Here is a 24119-nt window from a genome sequence, read left to right as displayed (position 1 = left end):
TTTCTCCCATTCTGTAGGTTATCTCTTTACTCCATTGATAGTTTTTTTGCTGTGTAGAAACTATTTTAATTAGATCAATTTTTGTTTTTGTTGCAATTGCTTTTGAGAACTTAGTCATAAATTCTTTCCCAAGGCCAATGTCCAGAATGGTGTTTCCTAGGTTTTCTTCTGGGATTCTTACAGTTTGTGACCTTACCTTTAAATCTTTAATCCATACTGAGTTAGTTTTTATATATAGTGAAAGATAGAGCTCTGCTTTCATTTTTCTGCATAGAGCTAGCCAGTTATCCAAGCCCTATTTATTGAACAGGGGATCCTTTCCCTGTTTCTTTCTTTTGTCAACTTTGTCAGAGATCAGATGGCTGTAGGTGTGCAGTTTTATTTCTGGGTTCTCTATTCTCTTCCATTGGTTTATATGTCTGTATTTGTACCAGTACCATGCTGTTTTGGTTATTGTAGCCTTATAGTATAATTTGAAATCAGGTAATGTGATGCCACTGGCTTTGTTCTTTTCACTTAGGATTGCTTTGGCTATTTCAGCTCTTTTTTGGTGCCATGTGGATTTTAGAGTAGTTTTTTTCTAATTCTGTGGAGAATGATGTTGGTAGTTTGATAGGAATACTGTTGAATCTGTAGACTGCTCTGGGCAGTGTGGCCATTTTAACAATATTGATTCTTCCAATTCATGAGCATGGGATGTTCTTCTGTTTCTTTGTGTTGTCTGTGATTTCTTTCAGCAATGTTTTGTAGTTCTCCTTGTAGAGCTCTTTCCCCTTCATGATTAGATGTATTCCTAGGTGTTTGTGTGTGTGTGTGTGGCTACTGTAAATGGGACTGCATTCTTGATTTGGCTCTCAGCTTGAATGTTATGGGTGTATGGAAATGCTGTTCATTTTTAAACATTGATTTTATAGCCTGAAACTTTACTGAAGTCCTTTATCAGTTCTGGGAGACTTTTGGCAGAGTCTTTAGGATTTTCTAGGCATAGAATCACATAGTTTGACCTCTTTTTTCCCTGTTTGGATGCCTTTTATTTATATCTTTTGCCTGATTGCTGTGGCTAGGACTTCCATATTTTATTCTTGACAATAAAAACATTACACTTATTTGAAAACTTTGCTTGAAGTTATTAAGTTTAAACATTGTGTAGAACGAAAGTGGCTATTTTTCATAGCTTCTTCAAGTGTGATTCCTTTATCAATTTTAGAATATGTTGACATAAATAATGTTTTGGAAGCTGATGAGTTTATTGTTATGCACAGAAAAAGCATTTTGTCTCAAATCTGTTATATTTATATACCTAAGGAAAACATCTGGCTTTTGGTGCCTGCATTGATTATTTGTACTTTTGATGATTTAAATGATTTTTGATATTTTTTACATAATAATTGTTATAGACTGGGTTATCAAGTAAAAGTTTTTAAAATATTTGGCTTGAATTTTTAAATATCTTTACTTTTATATTTCTCTCTGTCTCTTTTTCTTCCTGTGCATAGGTGTACAAAATACTAGTAAAGAAAACCCCAGAAGAAAGCTGGGTAGTTTTCAGAAGATACACTGACTTCTCTAGGCTTAATGACAAAGTAAGTACTGTAATAAATCCAAACTAACATTTCAGTTTTGAATTATTTTCTATTTCCTATACTTCTGTTATATTTTTTCTTCTTTATTAATTGAGTCAATCAAATCCTTTCTAGTTCATAAGAAAATTAAATTTTTAAATTAAAAATTTTAAAAATAAAAATTTTTTATAAAAAATTTTTAGTATAAAAATATGAAACTTTAAAATTGCTAACAGAAATATAAATAATTGTGAGTTTGAAAAAGATGTGTATAAGATCTTTTGAATTAGTATAAAATTATATATGTCTATAAGATAATGAACAAAAACATATTTAACATATTACATTAGTTTCTTATTACTGAATAATAAATTACCATAAACTTTGTTGCTTAAAATGACACCTGTTGATTATTTAGTTTTTTGGGTGGGTTCAGCTGTGTTTATTGCTTAGCATCAAGCACGGTCAAAATCAAGCTGTTAGCTGTGCTAGGCACTTATATGGAGGCTCTGGGGAAGAATTACCTTCCAAGCTTATTCAGACTGTTGGCAGAATTTAGTTTCTTGAAGTTGTAGGGCCAAAGTTTCTGTTTCCTGGCTGATTGTCAGCCAAAAATCATTCATAGTTTATCATAGAGTGCCCTCCAGTCCTTGCACATAGCCCCTCCGTCTTCAAAGCCAGCAACAGTGAGCCAAGTTCTTCCTGTGCTTTGAAGCTCTCCAGCTTTCTTCTCTGCCACCAACTAGAGAAAACAGTCTAAAGGAGTCATGTGGTAAGATAAAGCTCACCCAGGTAATCTTCCTATCTTAAAGTCAATTGATTAGTAACCTTAATTACAGCTGCAAAATCCCTTTTTCTATGTAACATAATAAAATCACAGAAGTAATACCAGAGGCAAAGGTCATGGAACATCTAGAATTCTGTCTACTGTGCATACGAAACGGAATAAGAAACCTCAGTGTATTAAGAACCCTTAAAACTAAATTAGGAAAGTGAACCCCAGAATAAAAAATGCAACAAACAGTATGAGCAGGATAATTCACAGAAGAAATATAAATGACCAATAAACCTAGAAAACACTTAATATCACAGATACTCCAAGAAAAGGAAATTAAGACACTGTTTTTCACCTGTCAAGCTGACTGATATTTAAGTGATAATACCCAGTGTTAGAAGTATGAATCTTCCTAGAGGACACCCAAAAGTTTTGCATAATTTAACATTATAATCACATTTCTAGGATTTATCCTATATAAGTAGTCATAAACATGGGAAATATTTAGCTTTAAGGACACTTACCTCATTGTTTTGTATATTGTTTCGTTTATCTATGTTTTACTTTGTTTTTAGTAGTTAAAAGTTGGAAGCAACCTAAATTTCTCAAAGTGAAGAATTAAGTAAATTATTATTAGAATTTAATAGCAAAAGAAGAGCTGCCTTGTCCCCAGAGCTAGAGAAAATTTAGATGGGGCAATAGGCAGAGAGTGTGATATTTTGGAAGCCAAGTGAAAAATCATTTATCTAAAAGAAGCAAGCCATTTATTATGCTTTTGAGAGGCCAAGTAAGATGATCTTAGAACATGCAGAAATTACTCTCCAATTTTGACAGGTGTTTAATAAGAAAGTTTTACTGGTCCTGTTCTCTTCCATTTGCCACTTTTCCTTTCCTTCTCCTTTGGACTCCTTGAAACTTTAAAGTTAGTATATTTTTATAGTGTTTAGTGATGGGAAGCCCATGTAACTTTGTAGTTATTTAGCTGCCAAATTTTTCTGCCACTCTAAAAACCTCAGTTTAAATGAAAAGGTAAAATATAGAATGCTAAAATATTTTATCCATTTTAAGTTTTGGTTAAGATGCTTTCTTGTAATATGCCAAAATAAAGTGTTATTTCTAATGCATACCTACAATTATGTATGTATTTTATTTACTGTTCCTGAGCTTCATATATTATACTGATGAATTTAAAATTTATAATTCTGTACTTCTGTTAATTTTTTGAAATGACTAAATAAACAGAAAGATAAAAGCAATTCATGAAGTTACCTGATAGTTAAGTGGAATACTTAGCTTTTAATGAAATTATTACAATTTTTATCATGCAGACTGATTTCAAACAGTTTCATTGTAGACCTATTTAACCCTATGTGACATTATTTTTCTTTTCAGACTCCACTGTTATTTAGTGTTTACTTCCTATTATCTCTTTAGTTTTCATCTTTATTGCTGAAATATTTTCTTAGGCAAGCTGAAATTTAGATAAATCTTTTTGAAAAAAGATGATAGCAGTTTAATTTAAATTTAGTAAATATCTCCTTGATCCTCCAAGATGGACATTTAAAATTAACAAATGTTTATGTCGGTGTTATAGGTATCAGAAAGAGCTCTACCTGTCACTTGCTTTTAGTGGCAATATTTTGTAAAAGTATGTCAAACACCAAGAGGCACACAGTTTAAATTGTAGTTATTATTGATATAATTGTAAAAAATAAAAGCTTAGGATCTTTCATTTTATAAAATCAATCATGAAGTATTTATGAAATGAGTAGATTGAGTTCAGCATTGTACTAGGAATTTGGAGTTACTGTTATGTAGAAACTATATAGATATGACTAACTTTAAGGAATTTACATTTCACAGTTATATAGTTATGAAGTAAAAATAGCTAATTGGTGATACAAACATTATTGAACATAACTAAAATAACACTGCTTAGAAAAAGAACATTTATATAGAACATTAATATTTTCTTTTTGTTTTATTTTTATTTCCTGGGTTATGGTCTGACTTCAGCTTCTCTGAGAGTGATAAAAGCCTCTGCTGAGGAAGTCAGAGGACAAAGTCATGAGCAAATTCTGGAATGCACAGGGCTTATCAGAGTTGGGGCAACCAGGCAGGGTTTTAGGTTGGGCTGGGAGATGTATTGATTGTAGAAATATGGCCATAAGAAGTGAGTTTTTCTCTAAATTCTATTTAAAATTTAAGCTCAATATTTCTACTTCCAGGTTACAGCAGTAGGACAAAGCTGAACATTTCTGTGAGGTAAAATTACTGGTCTCAGTTGCTTCCAGGCAGCAGAGCTTAGGGAGGAGAGAGCAGGACCTTACCAACTCATTGTCAAGATATTCCAGGTTCTTATAAAAAGTCCGTGGCAGATTCAACCAGGCATTCAGTCCTCACATTACAAACAAGTTCAGTGATATTCTTCCACATGTCTGTCTCTTGAGTCACGCTGCTCTCTCTTAAACTGATCTGCCCACCATATGAGCTTCATAAGTGGCATCCTGAGATTGCCTTGAAAAAATCACCATCTTTCTGGTGATTTTTTTTTCATTTCTCTCCTTTGTTGGATCTTGTTTTCTCTATCCCTTATCTTCCTCTTCTTGAATTACCCAATTGTGGGACAACTCCTTTTCTGCGGATAATTTTTTAAGGGGCGAAAAAAATCTAACCATTTAAATTATAAAGCTTAAAATTAATAAAAAGACTATTTTCATTTCCCTCATGACTTTTGTCATTTTATTTTCTTTCCAGATACATTAAATAACAAAGCTCCAAGGCCATAAATATCTAGTTACATCTTGAAATCAAATTAACGTTTTTAGTTATCTAAGTTACTCTGTAGTTTTTGCCCTATTTGTTTTATCTTCACATGTGTATAGAAATATAGACAGAATGTTATAATTTTTCCATTTTTCCATTTTTCCACTGTTTTATCCAGTGCATTTTTCCTTTGTAGTTATGATATTCATTTTATATTTAAGTATAGAAATGCAAATGTACACGGATTCATTTCAGTCATTCATTTATTGAACATATATTGTTGACTGCTTGTTATGTCGCAGTCACTATGCTAGACATAAAAGATGCAACTATGACAAAGGCATGCATAATAATTGTAGTGTAGTAAAAGGGTTCTCAATCTTAATTACACATTGGATTCCCCTGGAAAGCTTTTTAAAATTACAATGCCCAGGCCTCATTTCAACTAATTAAATCCTAATCTATCAGAGATGGGAAACAATCATTAATATCTTTTAAAACTCCTTGGGTGATTCTAATGTGCAGCCAAAGTTTAGAATCACTGGTCTAATAAGAGAGCCTAAATTAAATGTGCTGTTTACATTGTGAATGATGTCATTAAAGAAATAAATTAATGGTTTGACAATGTGTATCAAATTGTCTTTTCTAAAAGTTACCACAGCAGTATCTTCAGTCCCATATGCTCTTCCTGAATCTTGCCACGGCCCATCAAGAGGTAGAATACATTTCCCCTCCCCTTGAACCTGGATGGTCTTGCGACTACTCAACCCAATAGAGGTCAGTGGAAATAATGCTGTGTGACTTTTAAGCCTGGATTACAAGAAGTACACAGTTTCATTCTGGCTTGCTTTTTTGGAATGCTCCCTTTTGAAGCCAGCCTCCATGCTGCAAGAAAAGTCCAAGACACCTGGAGAGTCCAGTGTTAGGCTTATGGCTGACAACCTTGGCAAAGTTCTCAGCCAGCAGCAAGCATCATCCACTATAGATATAAGTGAGTGAACTTCAGACAATTCCAGCACCCAGCCTTCAAGTCTTTCAGCTGAGGCCTGAATTCATTGTATAATAGAGATATATTGTTCTCACTGTACCTCATATGAATTATTGGCCTAAAAAAAATCTGTGAGCTTAATATTAATAAGTGGTTATCTTATATCACTGAGATTTCGGGTAATTTGTTACACATTGTGGTAACTTGAGCAGAATGTAGAAGGGAAGACTTAACCTAGTTTACAGGGTTTGGAAAGTCTTCCCTAAGAAAGTAAAATTTAAGCCGAATGTATAAAATAGGTCATAACCAAAATATAAAAGTTAAAACTAAACTTTTAGGAAAGAAACATAGAAGAAAATCTTTACAGCCTTGGAGTAAGCAAAAATTTTTTTATGATTAAAAAAAAGCATAAACCATAAAAGAAACAATGGATGAATTAAATAACATTAAAATTTAAAAAAAACATCTGCTCTGTTAAGACTTAAATTGAAAAGTCAGGGCAAGTTGGGAGAAAATATTTGTAACACATATATCTGACAGAGGACTTGTATCTGAAATATATAAAGAACTCTTCTAACTTAATAAAAAGGCAACCTAATTTTTTAAAAGGTAAGGTGCTACAAAATTTAATACATAATTCACCATTGAAGATATTCAAATGCAAATGAGCAGATGAGAAGATATTCAACAACATTTGTTAGCAAAGAAATGCAAATTACAACCAGAATGAAATGGTTCTACACCCCCAATGAAATGGTTAACATTCAAAAGATGGACAATGCCAAGTTCTGGCAAGGATGTGGAAAAACTGGAACTCTTCTGTGTACACAACTGGTAGTAAACAAGAAATAAGGCATAAAAAGCTTAACTGAATTTAATTCTTTTATTTTAAACTTATTTCATGAATAATTCATGTAGTCAACAGGATAGATTTTGTAGAATTGATAGTGCTTGAGTTAAACGTTGTATTTGCTCTTTATTTCTTTTTCAGTTAAAAGAGATGTTTCCTGGTTTTCGACTAGCACTTCCTCCAAAACGCTGGTTTAAAGACAATTACAATGCCGACTTTTTAGAAGATAGACAATTAGGATTACAAGCATTTCTTCAAAATTTAGTAGCTCACAAGGACATTGCTAACTGGTATGTAACGAATTAAAATAAGAAATTATAAAAGCATCCCAATAACTGGTGTAAATTAAAGAATAAATCTATGATCATAGTTATTTAAGCACAAAAATACAGAGTTGGAGTATAATTGTCTTCTTTAACAAAGTACTGCAAGGGATTTTCTTGCTTTCTTTCAGTAAGGACTTTATTTGACATTTCTTTTTATCATTTGACATTTCATTTTTATCAAAGCTTATTTTCAACAGTCAGTAAAGTGAAAAATCCAGTGTACTATGTACTAAAACCACCCAAAGGTAAACTTTTAGTATTTTGTATTTTAGCAATGACTTAAACAAAACCACTTACATATTAGTAAAATTTTGGTTAATATGGTAATATGTAATTGTAAGGGTAATATTCTTTATATTTCTCCAAAGTAGTGCAAAAATATTAAAATTGTGAAGTTGGCTTAATTTACATAGAAGGTAGAGTGAAAATACCAAACAGCATTAAAAAAGGAAAAGAACAGAGCTATATGGGTTTTTTGCTTCAGAGTATATTTACAAGAAAATTGCTTGGTGGTTTAGTATTAGCTGAGTATCTAATTTTGGAACTCATGTTAGCAGATAAATTAAAACTATTTCAAAAAAACAATTAGCATTTATAATGCAGCAATAGCTTATAGATAACTTGGGCCTGTAACTGTCTTGAGCAGTTTTTTACATGAGGATGGAAAACAAATTAAGAAAACCATTCTATCTAATTTTTTCTATCTCTTTTTCTCACCCTTTGCATGTATCAAGTTTTTTCCTGCAAAACACACACGCGATATATATACACACACACACACACACAAACACACATATATATATACAGATATGTATATACATATACACATCTTGCTTATCAATGTGTGCCACATAAGCCTGATGGCTTCTCAAGGTCTCTGCCCATCCTCATTTTTCTCTTAATGAAGGAACTGCAAGCCAAACCCATTCTTTCTACTCCAGATTGATATATGCAATTACCTCCTCGACATCTCCTTCAGATATCTGAAAATTACCTCAAACATAAAATACATTTGAAAGTTTAGTCTGCAGACATTTTTTCCTCCAATTTGCACAAGCAGCATCATCTACCCAGAACCTGTGAGTCATCTTTAACACATCCCTCACTACCCTTAACATTTCCCTTGCAAGTACCACTCAAGTCTGTCTACTTTTCTCCATCCCTGCCATCACTACCCTAGTCCAAGCAGGTATCCCTCACCTTAATTACTGTAGATGCTTTCTCACTGGTTTTCCTCCTCCACTGTTATTACTATAGCCCAGTAAAGCCACAGTGATCTTTGTGCTTCAGTTTGACTTAAAGTATTCTTTCTGGTCCCTGCCTACCTGCCTTCTTTCCAACCTTGGGTTTTGTTATTCCTACCCACCTCCCATTCTCTGTATATTTGCCATATTGGTCTTCTTTTAATTATCCAAAATCAGCTTGCTCCTTGTCTCTCAGAGCCTTCAAATATGCTATTTCCTGAAAAGGCAACATTTCACACTTCTACCCCACCCAACCCTGACCTCATACCTTACCCATCCTTCAGTTTTCAACACAAACTTCACTTCCTTAGGTAACTGGCCTCCTGACTGACCACTCACCACCACTACCACCACCAAACACTAGGTCAGTTCTTTATCACAGAGTCTGTACCTTCCCTTCTCAACTGGCTCTGATGCTTTAAGACACCATTCATCACCCATAGGTAATGAATTAACTTATTTCCTGTATTCTAAGATGATACTAGCTATGTGCCAGTCTCAATAGAATTGAGACAATAATCACTTAAATCATTATCAGTAGGGGTCAGTTCTCTCTTGGAATCTCAGTTGAGAAAGGCTAATTGGTACTTCACTTTCAATGCACTTCAGCTTATAATTTTTTCTGTCAATATTTGTCTTTCTCCCACCAGATTATAAGATGTATAACAACAGGTCGTGTGGCTATTTTATTCACCATCCAATCTCTAATGTTTAGCACAGTGTTAACATAGTTGGTTCTCAATAAGTACTTCTTGAATGAATGATAGAACTATTGATATTCACTGATATACTGTGTATTAGAAAAAAAAATTGAAGCCAGTGTGACAGATTTAGTGATTATGTGGTCTAGGTGGTGAGAACATAGTGCTCCCCACTTTTCTATACATATATATATATATATCTTTTTACATCTCAGAAGAAAAAAGAGAAAAGATTAGTGTTAATTCAGACATACAAAGCAGAATAAAAACCAGTAAACACCAAACTTATAGAAAAAGCCTTGGAAGAAAATATATTTGATAGCATACCATAAAAGAGGATTTTTACTACCACCAAGAAATCGACATATCCTCTCCCCTTTTCTCTTTCCCCTTGTTCAGTAAACTTTTATGTCTCTATATTTAAGATGTTGTGGTGAATTAAAATCAAATGTATTCTATAAATGAATTCTCTGTTTTTAAAATACTGATAATAGATCTTAGTTGCTAAAGTAGGGATTACTAGGGCCATTTGAGATCCTGTCATTTCTAAAGCTGCATAGCTCAGAACAGTGGTAATGGTCTTGCTCAATTCATAAAATAGGCGTTTTAGGGAAAGAAAGGTTTCTTGGCCAAATAAGTTGGGGAAGGGTTTCATTTGATATTCCTAGAGGATTAAAGGTTCTAAAAAATCTTGCATGAAAGAATCTAATATGCCTTGCATTTGTTTGCCTACCTGCCTTTGTCATATATCATCAGATATTTAGGGAATGCAGGAAGATAACTTCAATTCAATTAAAAACAGGGTACTTGTGCCTTGGTACCCACTATCTTTTTTATAGGTGATAGGTAGCATTTTTTATTTCACAATGTTAGAGACTTCTTAATAACATATTGCTTAAAATGTTAGTTGGGGAAGAGGAGGAAGGGTTACTGATACAGAGCAAATCTTATGCATTTGCCCTGTATCATAGAGTATAAAAGAGGAGATATACTCACTGATTTTAAAAATCACTTAGAAAAATAGGCTCCTGTTTGAACAAAATAATGACATTTGGGAATTGCTACTTGGTATGATACAGTTTATAAAAGTAACAAGAACTCAAAGAAGCGGGGAGATCAGTGCTGTTTGCAATGATCAAGCAATACTGGGAGTGGGATTTTGAGAGCCTGGAATGCTTAAGATTATGAGTAGGAACATGGATATGAGTCAGAAACAAATAATTAGAAAGTGTATAGAAAGTCTGAGGTTGCCAAATATTTATGAATTGATGGTTGATCCATTAAAAAACTAGCACAGTACTTGCCTACAATTTTGAGATTTTATCTTTTCATCCCTTAGTACTGTTCCTTCTATAAAATACATACCTAATTCTAAATGTATCACAGACTAAATTATTGCAGTGATTCTCTCATCAGTATTACTGTTGTACTGCATAGCCAAGATTTTAACTGTCTCTGCAATCTAAATTCAAATAGTAGTTGGAGCGTAAGGTAGTTCATCAGACAAAAGCTCCAACTACTATTTGTATCCAACAATGTAGGAGAAGAGTGAAAGAAGATTCTCTCATTTTTTACAATTGAAAAGGAAGGGGGGAAATCCCTCCTAAGGGAGAAAAGGAAAAAAGACAAAATCTCAACATTTCTTTGTGAAAACATAAAACTGCATGTAAGAATCACTACATAAAAACATCAGTTAGTTGCACTTACCTGCTGGGATGCCTGTTAGCATTTTGGTACAGTTGGAATGGCAACATAGAAAAAACTCAGTATCTTTAGCTGGCCAAATAATTATTTGATATTGTTTATACATTAATATTAATTGTTTATTAATTGTTCTTTCACTTTTTATATCCTTGTCACCTTACAACAAGGTTAATTTTTAACCTTCCTCTTGGCTAAGCACTTACCATTACACAATGGGCAACTCTTAATGTTACATATTCTCCAACTCTTAACAAAGCAGAAATGGAAGAAAATACGAACTGAATGAATATTAAGGAGTATTGATTTGAATATTTTAAAAGAATGTTGTTTCCAGATTTGTTTAGAAAGTTCAAAGTAAGGATGCAGATAAAAATATTAATATTTACATAATAAACAGATTTAGAGATTTTATCTGTTCAATAAATATTTATTTAGGACTTACTATTTAAAAGCTGTTTTGACTATATAAAAATGAGTTAGATACTCATCCTATTAAAAGAAACTGAATAGAAAGAAGACATACCCCCAGAAATCATAATGGATAGAGAATTAGACCTCTTAAAGGTGGAAAAGAGAACTTTTGACTAGGAAAAGTAGAAAAGGCTTCGCAGAGGGTGATAGTTGAACTGCACTTTAAAGAATTAGTGATAATTGGACCAGCAAGGAAAGATGAAGAAGGACTTTGCAAATGATAGGAAATATCATAATCAAAATTCAGAAGCAAGAAGGTACAGGTCTTGTACCAGTAACAACACACAAGTCAGTTTATCAAGCTGAATATAGCCTTACGTTGCACAGTCTTAGTTAAAATATAGCTATTTGTTTTACACCGTCTTGAACTACTTTTAAATTATTACATCAATCAGCACAGCAAATATTTTCCAATTCTCCATTTTTAGAAGTACTTCACATATATCTTATTTGCCATTTTTTTCTTTTTAATTTTTCAAAATTCAAAAGTTAAACTTATGTATTTGTCTTCACATTCTCATTTATCTGTAAGGGGTTCAGTACCAAAATTCAGTATTTTTATTTCCACATTTAAAAAAAAAAAAAATCAGGATCAATCTGTATTAATAGCGGTTCATGACTTTAAAGAAAAGAAAATAGTATCCAAACATTAATATGACAGAACAATTGAAAGAAATGAGAATATCCTTTTAAAAAACTACTCGGGAGCTATGATAGCCATCTTTACATGTTTGAAAGATTTGAAAGATTGTTTTTGGAAGGAAGGATTGATCATGTATATTTAAGAGTAGTGCTTCTCCAACTGCAGTGTGACTGTGAATCACCTGGGATTTGTTAATGCTGACCCTGATTCAGCAAGCTTGAACTGAAGATTTTGCATTTCTAACAGGTTTCTAGCTGATGATGAGACTGACTGATCTAATAACCTCATTTTGAATAGCAAGGCTAACATATAAAATAAGAATAATGGCAAGAAATTAGAGGAAGGCACTATCAGCTAGATTTTAAAAAGTTACCGTCATTTCAAGCTGTCCAATATAAAAATGTTCTGCCTTTTGAAAAAGTAGATTTCTCTTTATCTTAACTATTTGAAGAGAGTAAATAACTATCAGTGGTATCAAAGAGGGAATTATTAAATGGAATATGTTTGATTAGATGACAAGTTAGGTCTCTTCTACTTAAAATTCAATAATTCTCTACTTGAACAAGAATACTTAAAGATAACTTTTGTACATTTGCAACCTGAACTATCTTTTCACAGGAAATGTAATCATTAATGTCTCTAAGTTGTTTTTATTTTTTTTAATTTAAAAAAAGAAAATTTAAGATATTCAGAGAAGTTAATCTTAGTATTTATATAAAATAAAAGAAGAATTCAGTTATCTATACAGTAGTTCATATAATGCTATCTCATGAGAATCCACACATTACCAAGGTTGGTTGGATGGTTTTTGTTACAAAATGTTAGTTTGATAGAAATTAAATTACAGATAATTATAAAATTTGCAATAAAGTCAAATATGTTGTTCTTAAGAGCATAATTTGAAAATACAGTAGAACTCTTTTAAAAAAAAAAACTTTAAGAGACTCAAAGAAAGAGGTGAATTTACAATACAGATTTGCTCTGATAATTAAAACAATGCTGAGGGATACCATAGGTGGTTTCCTTACCTACCTTTAGTAAATTTAAGTCAACACCTGATCCCAATTTTAAAATAGTTTTCCCAAACACAGTAAAAATGTATTCCACGTAATAAAAGGAATAATGGCACACATAGGTAGTCAATAAATATTCACTGGATCTAAGTAAAGTTATGTAGTCAGTGATTATCAAGCAAGGATAAGGGTTTCCTTTCCTAGGGGGAAAAATGTATCAGAATTTCTAAGAAGAAAGGAATTGTTTTCTCAAATACTACCATCTTCCAGAGATTCTTGTGTGTCCTCTCCTTAGATAGAAAATAGAGTTTGAGGGTATTGACTACTTCCTTTTCTGACTGAGTCTTGCTGAAGCAGAGGAAATGTAATGAACCACTGAAAAGGTTTTATGTAAATTAAAGTTGTAAAGCCAGTTTCAAATTGTATTCTGCTACTGATTAAAGAAAGTAAAGCATAGACTATAACCTTGGAACTATATGGATAAAAACTTAGAGAATCCATCGGATTTCGTTTAAGTAGAACTCTAGTGAGCCATACATTGTAAAGATTTTTAGGGAAGGTGAATGAAACAGAATAACCACTCCAAAAACAGATTTCTCCAGCTGGATACATGGTCAACATTCACTGTTGATCTTGGCTAAATTTCTACTGTAAACCAAAGATATAAAAAGGGATATATGTGTACTCCTTTACCCACTTTTTCTTTCCTAGCAGCAGCAGTCCAATAGAGTAATTTGTAAACATAAAAATGACATTAAAGCATGAGGGAATTTGGATATAAAACTGTAAGAAAATAATGTCTCACATTTGTCATATACTGAAAGTATTAAACAGGACCCTTCTATATGTTTCTTAGCAGTTTGCTTTTAGTCTTAAGTGCTATTTCCTCAGGGTTTCATACAAATTTGACCTCTCAATCCCAGATCAATTGATTTCCTGGGAGTCATTTGTATGTAATAGCAGGTGCCCCAGTATAAATAATGGGTGGATAGAAGTATAATATCTACATCAGAAGACCTTGTTCTACTCTGTGCTATCAGACCAACTGCAGTGTTCTACTAGAGGCCACAACTAGAGAGGGATGCAGATAAATCGAATATTTTCAGAGAGAAGTGTCCAGCAAGGAGAATCCAAATGAACCAAAGTATAAGACAAAAGAATTTAAAGGTAGAAAAGGACACATATTCACACTCAGGGAACAGATTGAAGGTACAGCTCTACCACCTGCACTTTTTGACAATAGGCAAGTAATTTCACCTCTCTGAAATTTGGTATCATTTATGCAATGGAGATCCAATACTTATCGAATCTTACATGATTGTTGTGAAAATTAAATGCAGTTGAATATGTGAGTGTATTAAATACAATAGGATATGTAAAATTCCATTTATCTCTTCATGGACACCTCCTGACATCATCAAACTGTCTGGCCTAATCTGATCCCAAAAGCCCCATTCCCTTTTCAGAATAAGTTGACATCCCCTGTGTAGTATATCAAGAAATCCTGGCTGGGCACAGTGGCTTGCGTCTGTAACCTCAGCCCTTTGGGAAGTGGAGGCGGGCGGATCACCCGAGGTCAGGAGTTGGAGACCAGCCTGGCCAATATGGAGAAACCCTGTCTCTACTAAAAATACAAAAATTAGCTGGGCGTGGTGATGGGAGCCTGTAATCCCAGCTACTTGGAAGGCTGGCTGACACAGGAGAGTCGCTTGAACCCAGGAGGCAGAGGTTGCAGTGAGCCGAGATCCCATCACGACACTCCAGACTTCAGCCTGGGCAACATTGCGAGACTTGGTCTTAAAAAAAAAAAAAAAAAAAAAAAAAACCTTTGTGAAAGGAAATTTGTAAAGATTTTATTTTGCAAATCTAAAATAAGGATCCACATTTATATTTTGATGTGTACATAGAATTGTCTCTCAGTCCAGAATTGCTTTTTAGAAAGGCAGGGAAGCATTTTTATTATAAGGAAGTTTGGTTATCTACCTCCTTAACCTGTTTCTCTGATAATAGCAAAGTATAAGCATAACAATATCATTATTTTTTTATAATAATTTTAAAATTTGTGGTCATTTAGAGATAGGATGGTTAGAATTTTTTCTCTCGAACTATCTGGGGAAAATATTTAAGGAAATTTATATAATAAACATGATTGCAAGGTCAGTCTTTAACTTGTTTAAGAATAAATGCTTTTCAGTCACTTTAGAAGCATCTACTGAAACAAAAACAAGTGAGCTATAAATTAGAAATTGCATTTATTCATAAAAGGATAATGACAGACTAGTTCAGACTGATATTTCTTTGAAAATAATAAAGAGGCTATTCACTATGTTGGTCTCTTGAACCATTATTGTGAAGTATGTTTTATGTCCTATAGTTTGTATGTAACAATAAATTTGTGATATTTATGTTCTAAGATCTTAGAAAACACCTTAAGATCTTTGCATCTTCTATAGTTTTATATTTATATTTAGTTACTTGTATGAAAGCACATAACCAACTTGTTTAAAACACTGTATTGCTTCAAAGTAACTTTTGCTTTTTGCTGTCTTTTGCAAACTTACTTGTACTTCAGATAATTTTTTTTTCCTTTGAAAAGCCTTGCAGTGAGAGAATTTCTTTGTTTGGATGATCCACCGGGTCCATTTGATAGCCTAGAAGAAAGCAGGGTAAGTGCTGTATTATATAGCACATGAAAAGAGGAACAAATAATACAGTACAATAACTACATTGTTTCTTGAATGGAATAGCAAACAGCAAAATGTTATAATTTCAGGCTATGGTAGTTTTGCACAGAAAGCTTTCAATGTTTGAGTCAAAGGTTTCTTTCATTGAAATACATAGACTTAGTTCAAGGAAAAAGTAAAAATTCATACATGTCATATAGTCAATAAAGCTCTAAAATTAAATCCCCCTTTATTTATTTTTACTGTTTCAAAATAAAATGATTTGGGGAACCTTTTTATATTTAATAATACTATGTGCAAACTGAGTTTTCTTCCATTTGAGTATCAAAATAAGGAACCTACAGCTAAAATCAAATTTAAAACTTAGGGGTAGGAGTGATTGTCTTGTTATCGGTTTAGCTCATGCCTGATGCTTCTCAAATTACATTAATTGACGTGTTAAAGTGTCCTATTTCTTGAAGCAATAGCCTAGATTCACAAAACAGATTTGGTAATAGTAGATTACCTAGGATTTTGTGCAAGTTTTTTCCCCAAATGTTTAATAGTATTTAAATGGAACAGATTTAATTGGTAGGTTTGTGATGTTTTTCATTCAAGCTGAGTCAGTTCTTTGTGTTAGATTGAATGCTATGGCCTTTTTTAAAACAGCTTTATTGGAGTAAGATTTTCATCTATAGTATTCACTAATTTGTTGTTTGCTATTCTACTGAAAAGGTACAATTTAATATTTTTTAGTAAATTTATAGAGCAGTTAACACCATCATCACTGTAACCCAATTTTAGAATATTTTCATCACCTCAAAAAGAATTCCTATAAGCCATTTTGCAATCAGTCTGCAGTTCCAGCCCAAGGCAACCACTGATCTGCTTTCATTCTCTACGTTTACCCTTTCTGGATATTTCATATAAATAAAATCATACAATGTGTGTTTGTATATGTGTATTAGTTTACCATATACATAACTTTTATATATACAGTCTGCCTAATATATAGTATTATAATGTTTTACACCTGATTTATTTCACTTAGCATGCTTTTTAGGGTATTCCATGTTATCCTCTATAATTACTTCATTACTAAATGATTTTTCATTGTTTGCATATACCAGATTTTGTTTATCCAGTCACCCGTTGAGGGATACTTAGATTGTTTCCAGTTTTGTGATATTATGGGTAATGCTATGAACAATTTCATATAATGTTCTGTATGAACATATGTTTTTATTTCTCATGGACTGAGAAATTCTACTTCCCTGACAGTAGAAGTGTTTGATCATGTAACAAGTTTAACTTTTTAAAGAAACCAATAAAGTTTTTGAAAGTTCCTGTATTACATTCTCACTTGTACTGTACGAGAGTTCCAGTTTCTCTATGTCCTCACAAACATTTGATATTATCTGTCTTTTGGATTATAGCCATTCTCTTGGATAGGTATTGATATTTCATTATAGCTTTGATTTTCCTGTTTCTAATGATTTTTTGATATTGATCATCATGTCACATGCATGTTTTCTTCAATGAAATGTCTGTTCACGTCTTGCCCATTTTTTTAAAACTTGAACTGTTTATCTTATTCATTTATAAAATCTTTACTTTAGATATTAATCCTTTATCAGAGATACAATTTGTAGATATTTTTTTCCAGTCTGTAGGTGTCTTTTCATCCTCTTAATGGCATTCTTTGAAGTGCAAAAGTTTTTAATTTTAATGAAGTTTATTTTATCACTTTTTAAAATGGCTTATGCTTTTACTATTGTATTATAAAAACTCTTTGCCTAACCCAACATTACAAATATTTTCTCATTTTTTAAAATTTTATATTTTAGCTCTTACAGTTAGGTTTATGGTCTGTTTTGGGTTAATTTTTTTATAAGGTGTTAAGTAAGGGACTTAAGTTCCTATATGTATCTTAATTTTTTTTTAGTTCCTTTTGTTTAATTATGTTAACACTTCTGTCAGAAATCAAATGACCATGAAAAGAAGGGTTTGTTTCTAGACTCTTAATTCTATCTATTGATCTTTTTTCCTGTCCCTGTGCCAGTATGATACTGTCTTGTTTACTGCAACTGTATTATCGTTACTGTTTGCATAGCATATCTTTTCCCATTCTTTTACTTTCAGTCTGTTTGTATCTTTCAACTCGAGATCCATCCCTTCTACATAGCGTGTAATTGGGTCTTGATCTTTTATTCTTTCTGACATCTGTCTTTTACATCTGCCATTTTGCAATTTGTTTTCTGTTTCTCTGTCTCCATCCTGTTCCTCCTTTTATCTTGTGTAAAATAATTTTTAGTATGCCATTTTGATTCTTCTATAGAATTTTTTACTTTTTCTTATTTTTCAGTGACTGCTCAAGGTATTATATTTCAGTGAAATATAAACTTGGCTCCAATATATCTCCGTTTCCTCCCTCTTTGTGTTGCTATTGTTATCTAATTTACGTATATCTTATAAACATAACAATACAGTGCAATAATTATTTCTTTATACAATCTTTTGTGCTTTAAAGAACTTAAGAAATGGGAAAATATACTTCATGGATTATTTTATTTAATCCACATGTTTACTATTTCTGGCCCTCTTCATTTGTTCCTGTAGGTTGATGTGATCATCTGGTATCACTTCCTTTCAGTCTCATAATTTTCCTTTAGTTTTTCTTGTAAGACAGGTCTGCTAGCAACAAATTCCCAGTCTTTGTTTATCTGGAAATGATCATTTTTGAAAGATAGTTTTACTGACAAATTTTTTTCTTCCAGCACTTTGAATGTGTCATTCCACTGCCTTCTGGCCTCTATTATTTCTGAGAAAAAAAAAATCAACCTTTAATTATATTGTTTCCGTGTGCATGATGAGCCATTTTGCCCTTGCTGCTTTCAAGATATTCTGTTTGTTTGACTTTCAGCAGTTTGATTATGATGTCTTGGGATGTGGATCTCTTTCTGTTTCTCATACTTTGGCTTCATTGAGCTTTTTGGACTTGGCAGATTAATGTTTTTTATCAAACTTTGGAATTTGTTAGCCATTATTTCTTCAAATACTTTTTCACTCCCTTTTTATCTCCCTTCTCCCTCTAGGACTCTCATTACTTGTATATTTGTACACCCTATGTTGTGCAAAATGTCTCTGAAGTGGTATTCATTTTTCTCCAATTGCTTTTTTCTCTGATCTTCAGATTGGAAAATTTCTATTGATCTTCAGATTCACAGATTTATTTTTTGGTCATATTAAATCTCCTATTGAGCCCCTCTTGTTAGTTTTTCAGTTACTGTGCTTTTCAACTCCAGAATTCTCAATTGCTTATTTTTTAACTGTTCTTTCTGTTTATTGAGATTTTTCTATTTGTTGAGTCATTATCATTATCATTAATTCAATTTTTTCTAGTGTATTTCCTGTATATAATGGTTGCATTAAAAATCACTGCCTGATATGCCTAACATTTGGGACCATTTAGAGATGGCTTCAACTGACTACCTTTTTTCCTGAGTATGCTTAGATTGACCTTGTTTCTTTGAGTGTTTTATGCATTTTTTTTGAATACAAGATGTTTTCGGTGATATACTCTAGTAACTTGACTCTGATTTCTGCCTCTTATAGTGGTTGTTATTATTTTGTCTGTCTGTTTAGTAACTTGACTGGACTAAATCTGTGAAATTTGTCTCCTCAGCAATGTATGGTCACTGTTATCTTTTCTCAGTGTTTTTTTCCTCGTTTTATTTTTAAGCCTGGCTTTCTTGTGTTTCTGCATAGCTTAATGTTCAGTCAACAGTTGGTCATAAATTTTGCTTATATACCTTGAACTAGTAAGATTTTTACACTCTGGTAATGGATTTGTATATAGTCTAAGGAGTGCATTTAAGGTTAAGGTCATTTTCAGATATGCCATAGATTTTAGTTTCTGCTGAATCTTCTCCCATCTCCTATTCTATACACGTATATGGGCTCTGTTGTCCTAGGATATGTAGTCCCAGAATCTGTGGAGAGCTTATCAAGGCCCCATAGATGTATCGTTTTCCAGAACTCCCTATTAAATCCTGGCTAGATCATTGCTTCTAGGTTTCATTCAGCCTTTTGGCTACCATTTTGTCACTTCAATTCAGAATCTGTTTAGAAAATTGACTTATATTTTAAGTGAACATTGGGCTAACGAAGCTAAGGATTTTTATTTTCCAGCTCAAGGATTCCAGGATTTTTATTCCTTTAAAGTATAGCATTCTTTCTTCTTGCAAGACAGCCTTTAGTTCATTTTTAATTTTTAAATTAGCCCTTTTACAAAAATAATAATAATTTGAATATCTTTTTAGTGTTCTTAGTTCAAAATATATGCTAGTTAGTAAGTGTCAGGTATCATAATGGGCAGGGGAAGAGTGGAATCCTAACTGATTTGAGTTAGGATTTCTCATCCATGATACTGGCATTTAGAGCTGGATAACTTTTTGGTGGCCATGGCTAGGGCACAGCCTGACCTGTGCATTGAAAATATTTAGCAGCATCCTTGGCCTCTACATATTAGACACCAATAGCATACCCACTCATGACAAGTAAAAATGTCTCCAGACGTTACCACGTGTCTTCTGAGTTTAAAATCACTCCTGGTGTAGAACCACTGATTTAAATAAGTCACCAAGGCAATATTAAGTTTATATACTCAACAGAGTAATGTGGAATGTATCTCCTAGACTCTTTCTCTAAAATAAATGCATTTTCCTACAGGTGTATTTGAAAATATGTGTTTGTTTGAACAGTGAATGAAAAAATTCTGTGCTTGCTCCTCTGCTTCAAAGTAAAATCTACAGTTACCTAATGAGATATATATCTCTTTTGTCTGCAGACTTACTTAAGCAGCCTCTCATTTTAAGAAAAATCCCAAAATGACTTATTAACCCACATTTCTTGGAGTGTAAAATTAAACTTATTCAAAGGATACTCAGTTCAGCAAATCTTTAACCTACTTTTCTCTGTTCTCTATTTAAAGTAGTCATTTCTACCCCTCATATACTTGTACTAAAAGAGGGAATTAAGGTTAGGGATATAAATTAGTCTACCTTTTTTTGGGAAAATTCAAATATATTACTTGTATGGAGATAATATAATTGGAAGAAATGAGGTCTTACTGTATTAGCATTAACGAATAGATTATAATTTTTTAAAATTATAATTTTTAATATTTTATATGAATTACAAGTACAAATAAAGCAGAATTCTTAAGCCATCTATCCTCTACCTAAATTTTAATCTTCAGTTATTCTGTAGGTTAAGAACTTAATTTTCTTGTTCCTAAGTGTGAGAAACCCAGAAAGGCAGATTAAAAATGCAGTGAGAATTGTAATATGTAATTAAGCTGTTTTCTTAGAATCACTTGTTAGCAGATTTTCCAGTCCTAATGGAACTGTTTGATCTCTATCCCAGAAGGAAATTTATATCAATATAGCCTTCCAATGATTATTCTAAGGACAGTTTCCATTTCTATATACATCTTTCCTAAGGTACCTCCCTCATAGGGATGGATGTTAATCTTGAAAGAAACCCAAGGATTTATATAAGGTACTTTCCTAGGAATACAATTGTTTCATTGTTAGATATTCTCCTCTTCAGCTTCACTGCATATGCTAAAGAGTGCATTGGTTATAGCAGTTTGTACTTTTACCAGCAATATATTTTCCTTTTGCTCTATATCACCTCAAATACAATTTGTCAATCTTTTAATTTTTGTCAGTCTGATGGGTATAAAATAGTATCTTATTGTTATTTTAGCCTAATTTTCTTGATTACCAGCCAGCTCTGGCATCTTCCATAGTAGCTGTTTGAGACTTCTGTAAATTTCCTGCTCCACATTCTTTGTCACATTTTCTATGGCTCGTGTTGTTCCCTACACACCAGCACATAAAAATATTTTTCCTAAATTTCCTCCTCATGAGATTTGCTTTTCACACTTAGGTCTTTTTTTTTTTTAAGGGAATTAAATCATTTATTGATTACACCTAATAATGGATGATACACAAGCTTCATTCCCATCTATAATTTATCTGGAACCATTATTCAATTTAGATATATTGCATAGGATGTGCTAACAATCATTTTTATAACCAATAATTCCACGATTTTGCTTGGATAATCCCTTTTAATGGTGAACTTCAGGTCACAACAGTAACCATCAGTTTAACTACAACAAGGTTTCTGAAGACAATGACTTCTCCACCCAAGCAGGTTGTGTATAAATTCCAAATAGAACCTGTCATGACTCTGAAGGAAATCTAACTTCACACTGTTGGGGAAATTTACCAGGGTGGCTTCAGAGTAGACTAACCTTACACAGCACATTAAAAAAAAAAAAAAAAAGACATTTATTCAGCGTTACAGTCAGACCAGCCTGGATGCAAAATATATATATATATATACTTTAAAACCCTTTGTTGGAGTGCTTTACACTTTCTACAGAACAGAAACTAAAATAACCTGTTATACAATTAGTAAGAAATACAGTCGTCGAGTTTTTTGCCCATGCACATGAGTATTTGTCTAAAACATGTCTTCTTTGTAGCAGCTAGGCCCTGCCACCACTGTGCTTGGCTGAGTTCACAAATTTGTTGCAACCTGCAACTTCCCTGTTACTTCTCTGGCTCTCCTCTCCGACTGAGGTTTGTTTCCTAATTAAAATCTTCTGCCACTGCCATAGCTACTGCTGCTCCTGGAACCGCCATATCCACCTTGGTTTCATGGTTTGGCAAAGTATTGGCCTCCACCACCATAGGGGCCAGAGCTTCTGCCTCCAAAGCCTCCTCTCTTCATGGGTCCAAAATTTGAAAACTGATTTTTATAACTGCCAAAATCATTGTAGCTTCCACTACCTCCAAAATTGCTTCCATCATTACCAAATCCATTATAGCCATCCCCACTGCCACCATATCCACCACCACCACAGCTGCCACCAAAGCCTCCACGACCACTGAAGTTTCCTCTATGACCAAAGTTGTCATTCCCACCGAAACCACCTCCACGACCACCACCAAAGTTTCCAGAACCACTTCCACCTCTTTGGCTGGATGAAGCGCTAACTATCTCTTAATTTTACACGGCTTCCTAACTTCACAGTTGTGGCCATTCACAGTATAGTATTTCTGAATGACAGTCTTATCCACAGAGTCATGGTGGTCAGATGTTACAAAGGCAAAGCCCCTTTTCTTGCCACTGCCTCGGTCAGTCATGATTTCAATCACTTCCATTTTTCCACACTGTTCAAAATAATCTCTTAGGTGATGTTCTTCAGTGTCTTCTTTAATGCCACCAATAAATATCCTTTTCACAGTTAAGTAGGCACCTGGTCTTTGAGAATCTTCCCTTGAGACAGCTCTCTTTGGTTCCACAACTCTTCCATCCACCTTCTGTGGCCTTGCATTCACGGCTGCATCCACCTCCCCCACAGTGGCATATGTGACAAACCCAAAGCCCCTGGAGCTCCTGGTGTTTGGGTCTCTTATTACCACACAGTACGTGAGGGTTCCCCATTGCTCAAAATGGCTCCTCAGACTCTCATCGGTTGTTTCAAAGCTCAACCCTCTAATGAAGAGCTTCCTCAGCTGTTCAGGCTCTTTAGGAGACTCTGACTTAGACATGACAGCAGGGAGAAGAGAGACTTTAATGATGCTGCTTCGGCAGCATCCATGGGCAGAAAGGAGCAAGCTGACCTCAGGTCTTTTAATTGATTTAACTTTTTCTGTATGGATGACCAGTGATCCCAACCTCATTTACTTAAAAGTTCATCCCTACCTCACTGATTAGTAATGGTTCTATTCTAGATAGTTCAGTGTGAACAGGTCTGTTTATGATCACTCAGTTCTTTTTTTTTTTTGAGACAGAGTCTCTCACTGTCACCCAGGCTGGAGTGCAGTGGCACCATCTTGGCTCACTGCAACCTCTGCCTCCCAGATTCCAGTGATTCTCCTGCCTCAGCCTCCTGAGTAGCTGCGATTACAGGTGTGCACCACCACCCCCAGCTAATTTTTGTATTTTTAGTAGAGGGGGAGTTTCTTCATGTTGGCCAGGCTGGCCTTGAACTCCTGACCTCAGGTGATCTGCCTGCCTCAGCCTCCCAAAGTGCTGGGATTACAGGCATGAGCCACCATGCCTGGCCACTCAGTTCATTTTTAGTAGTCTCATCCCTCTGCTAGTACTATATTGTGTTAAGTACTATAATTAAATAATCCTATTAACTGGCAGAACAAGGGTGCCCTTGTTCTTCCAAGTTGGTTATTCACTTTTCCATATGAATTTTAGAACAACTTCGTGAGTTCCATGAAAAAACCCTATTGCCATTTTGTTTGGAATTTTAATTCATTTATTAATTTTGAAGAGCATCTTTATAGTATTGAATCCTCTTATTAATAGATCTTTGCAT

General features: G+C 33.5%; 1 protein-coding gene and 1 pseudogene across 2 annotated transcripts in view; one reads left to right on the top strand and one right to left on the bottom strand.

The window, feature by feature from the left end:
- SNX16 (sorting nexin 16) overlaps nt 1-24119 on the top strand; it is a 48935-nt gene that overhangs the window by 11226 nt on the left and 13590 nt on the right. For both annotated transcript variants that reach the window (XM_008000981.3, XM_008000980.3), the window contains 3 exons: nt 1497-1583; nt 7083-7231; nt 15640-15709. In XM_008000981.3, the coding sequence (XP_007999172.1) occupies nt 1497-1583; nt 7083-7231; nt 15640-15709 (306 nt within the window). The remainder of the gene's footprint in view (nt 1-1496; nt 1584-7082; nt 7232-15639; nt 15710-24119) is intronic.
- Nucleotides 22182-23725, bottom strand: LOC103237052 (heterogeneous nuclear ribonucleoprotein A1-like; annotated as a pseudogene).

The sequence above is a fragment of the Chlorocebus sabaeus genome, chromosome 8, assembly GCF_047675955.1.
Source record: "Chlorocebus sabaeus isolate Y175 chromosome 8, mChlSab1.0.hap1, whole genome shotgun sequence".
In the NCBI taxonomy this organism is placed as follows: Eukaryota; Metazoa; Chordata; class Mammalia; order Primates; family Cercopithecidae; genus Chlorocebus; species Chlorocebus sabaeus.
This window is presented reverse-complemented; position numbering and strand designations above follow the sequence as displayed.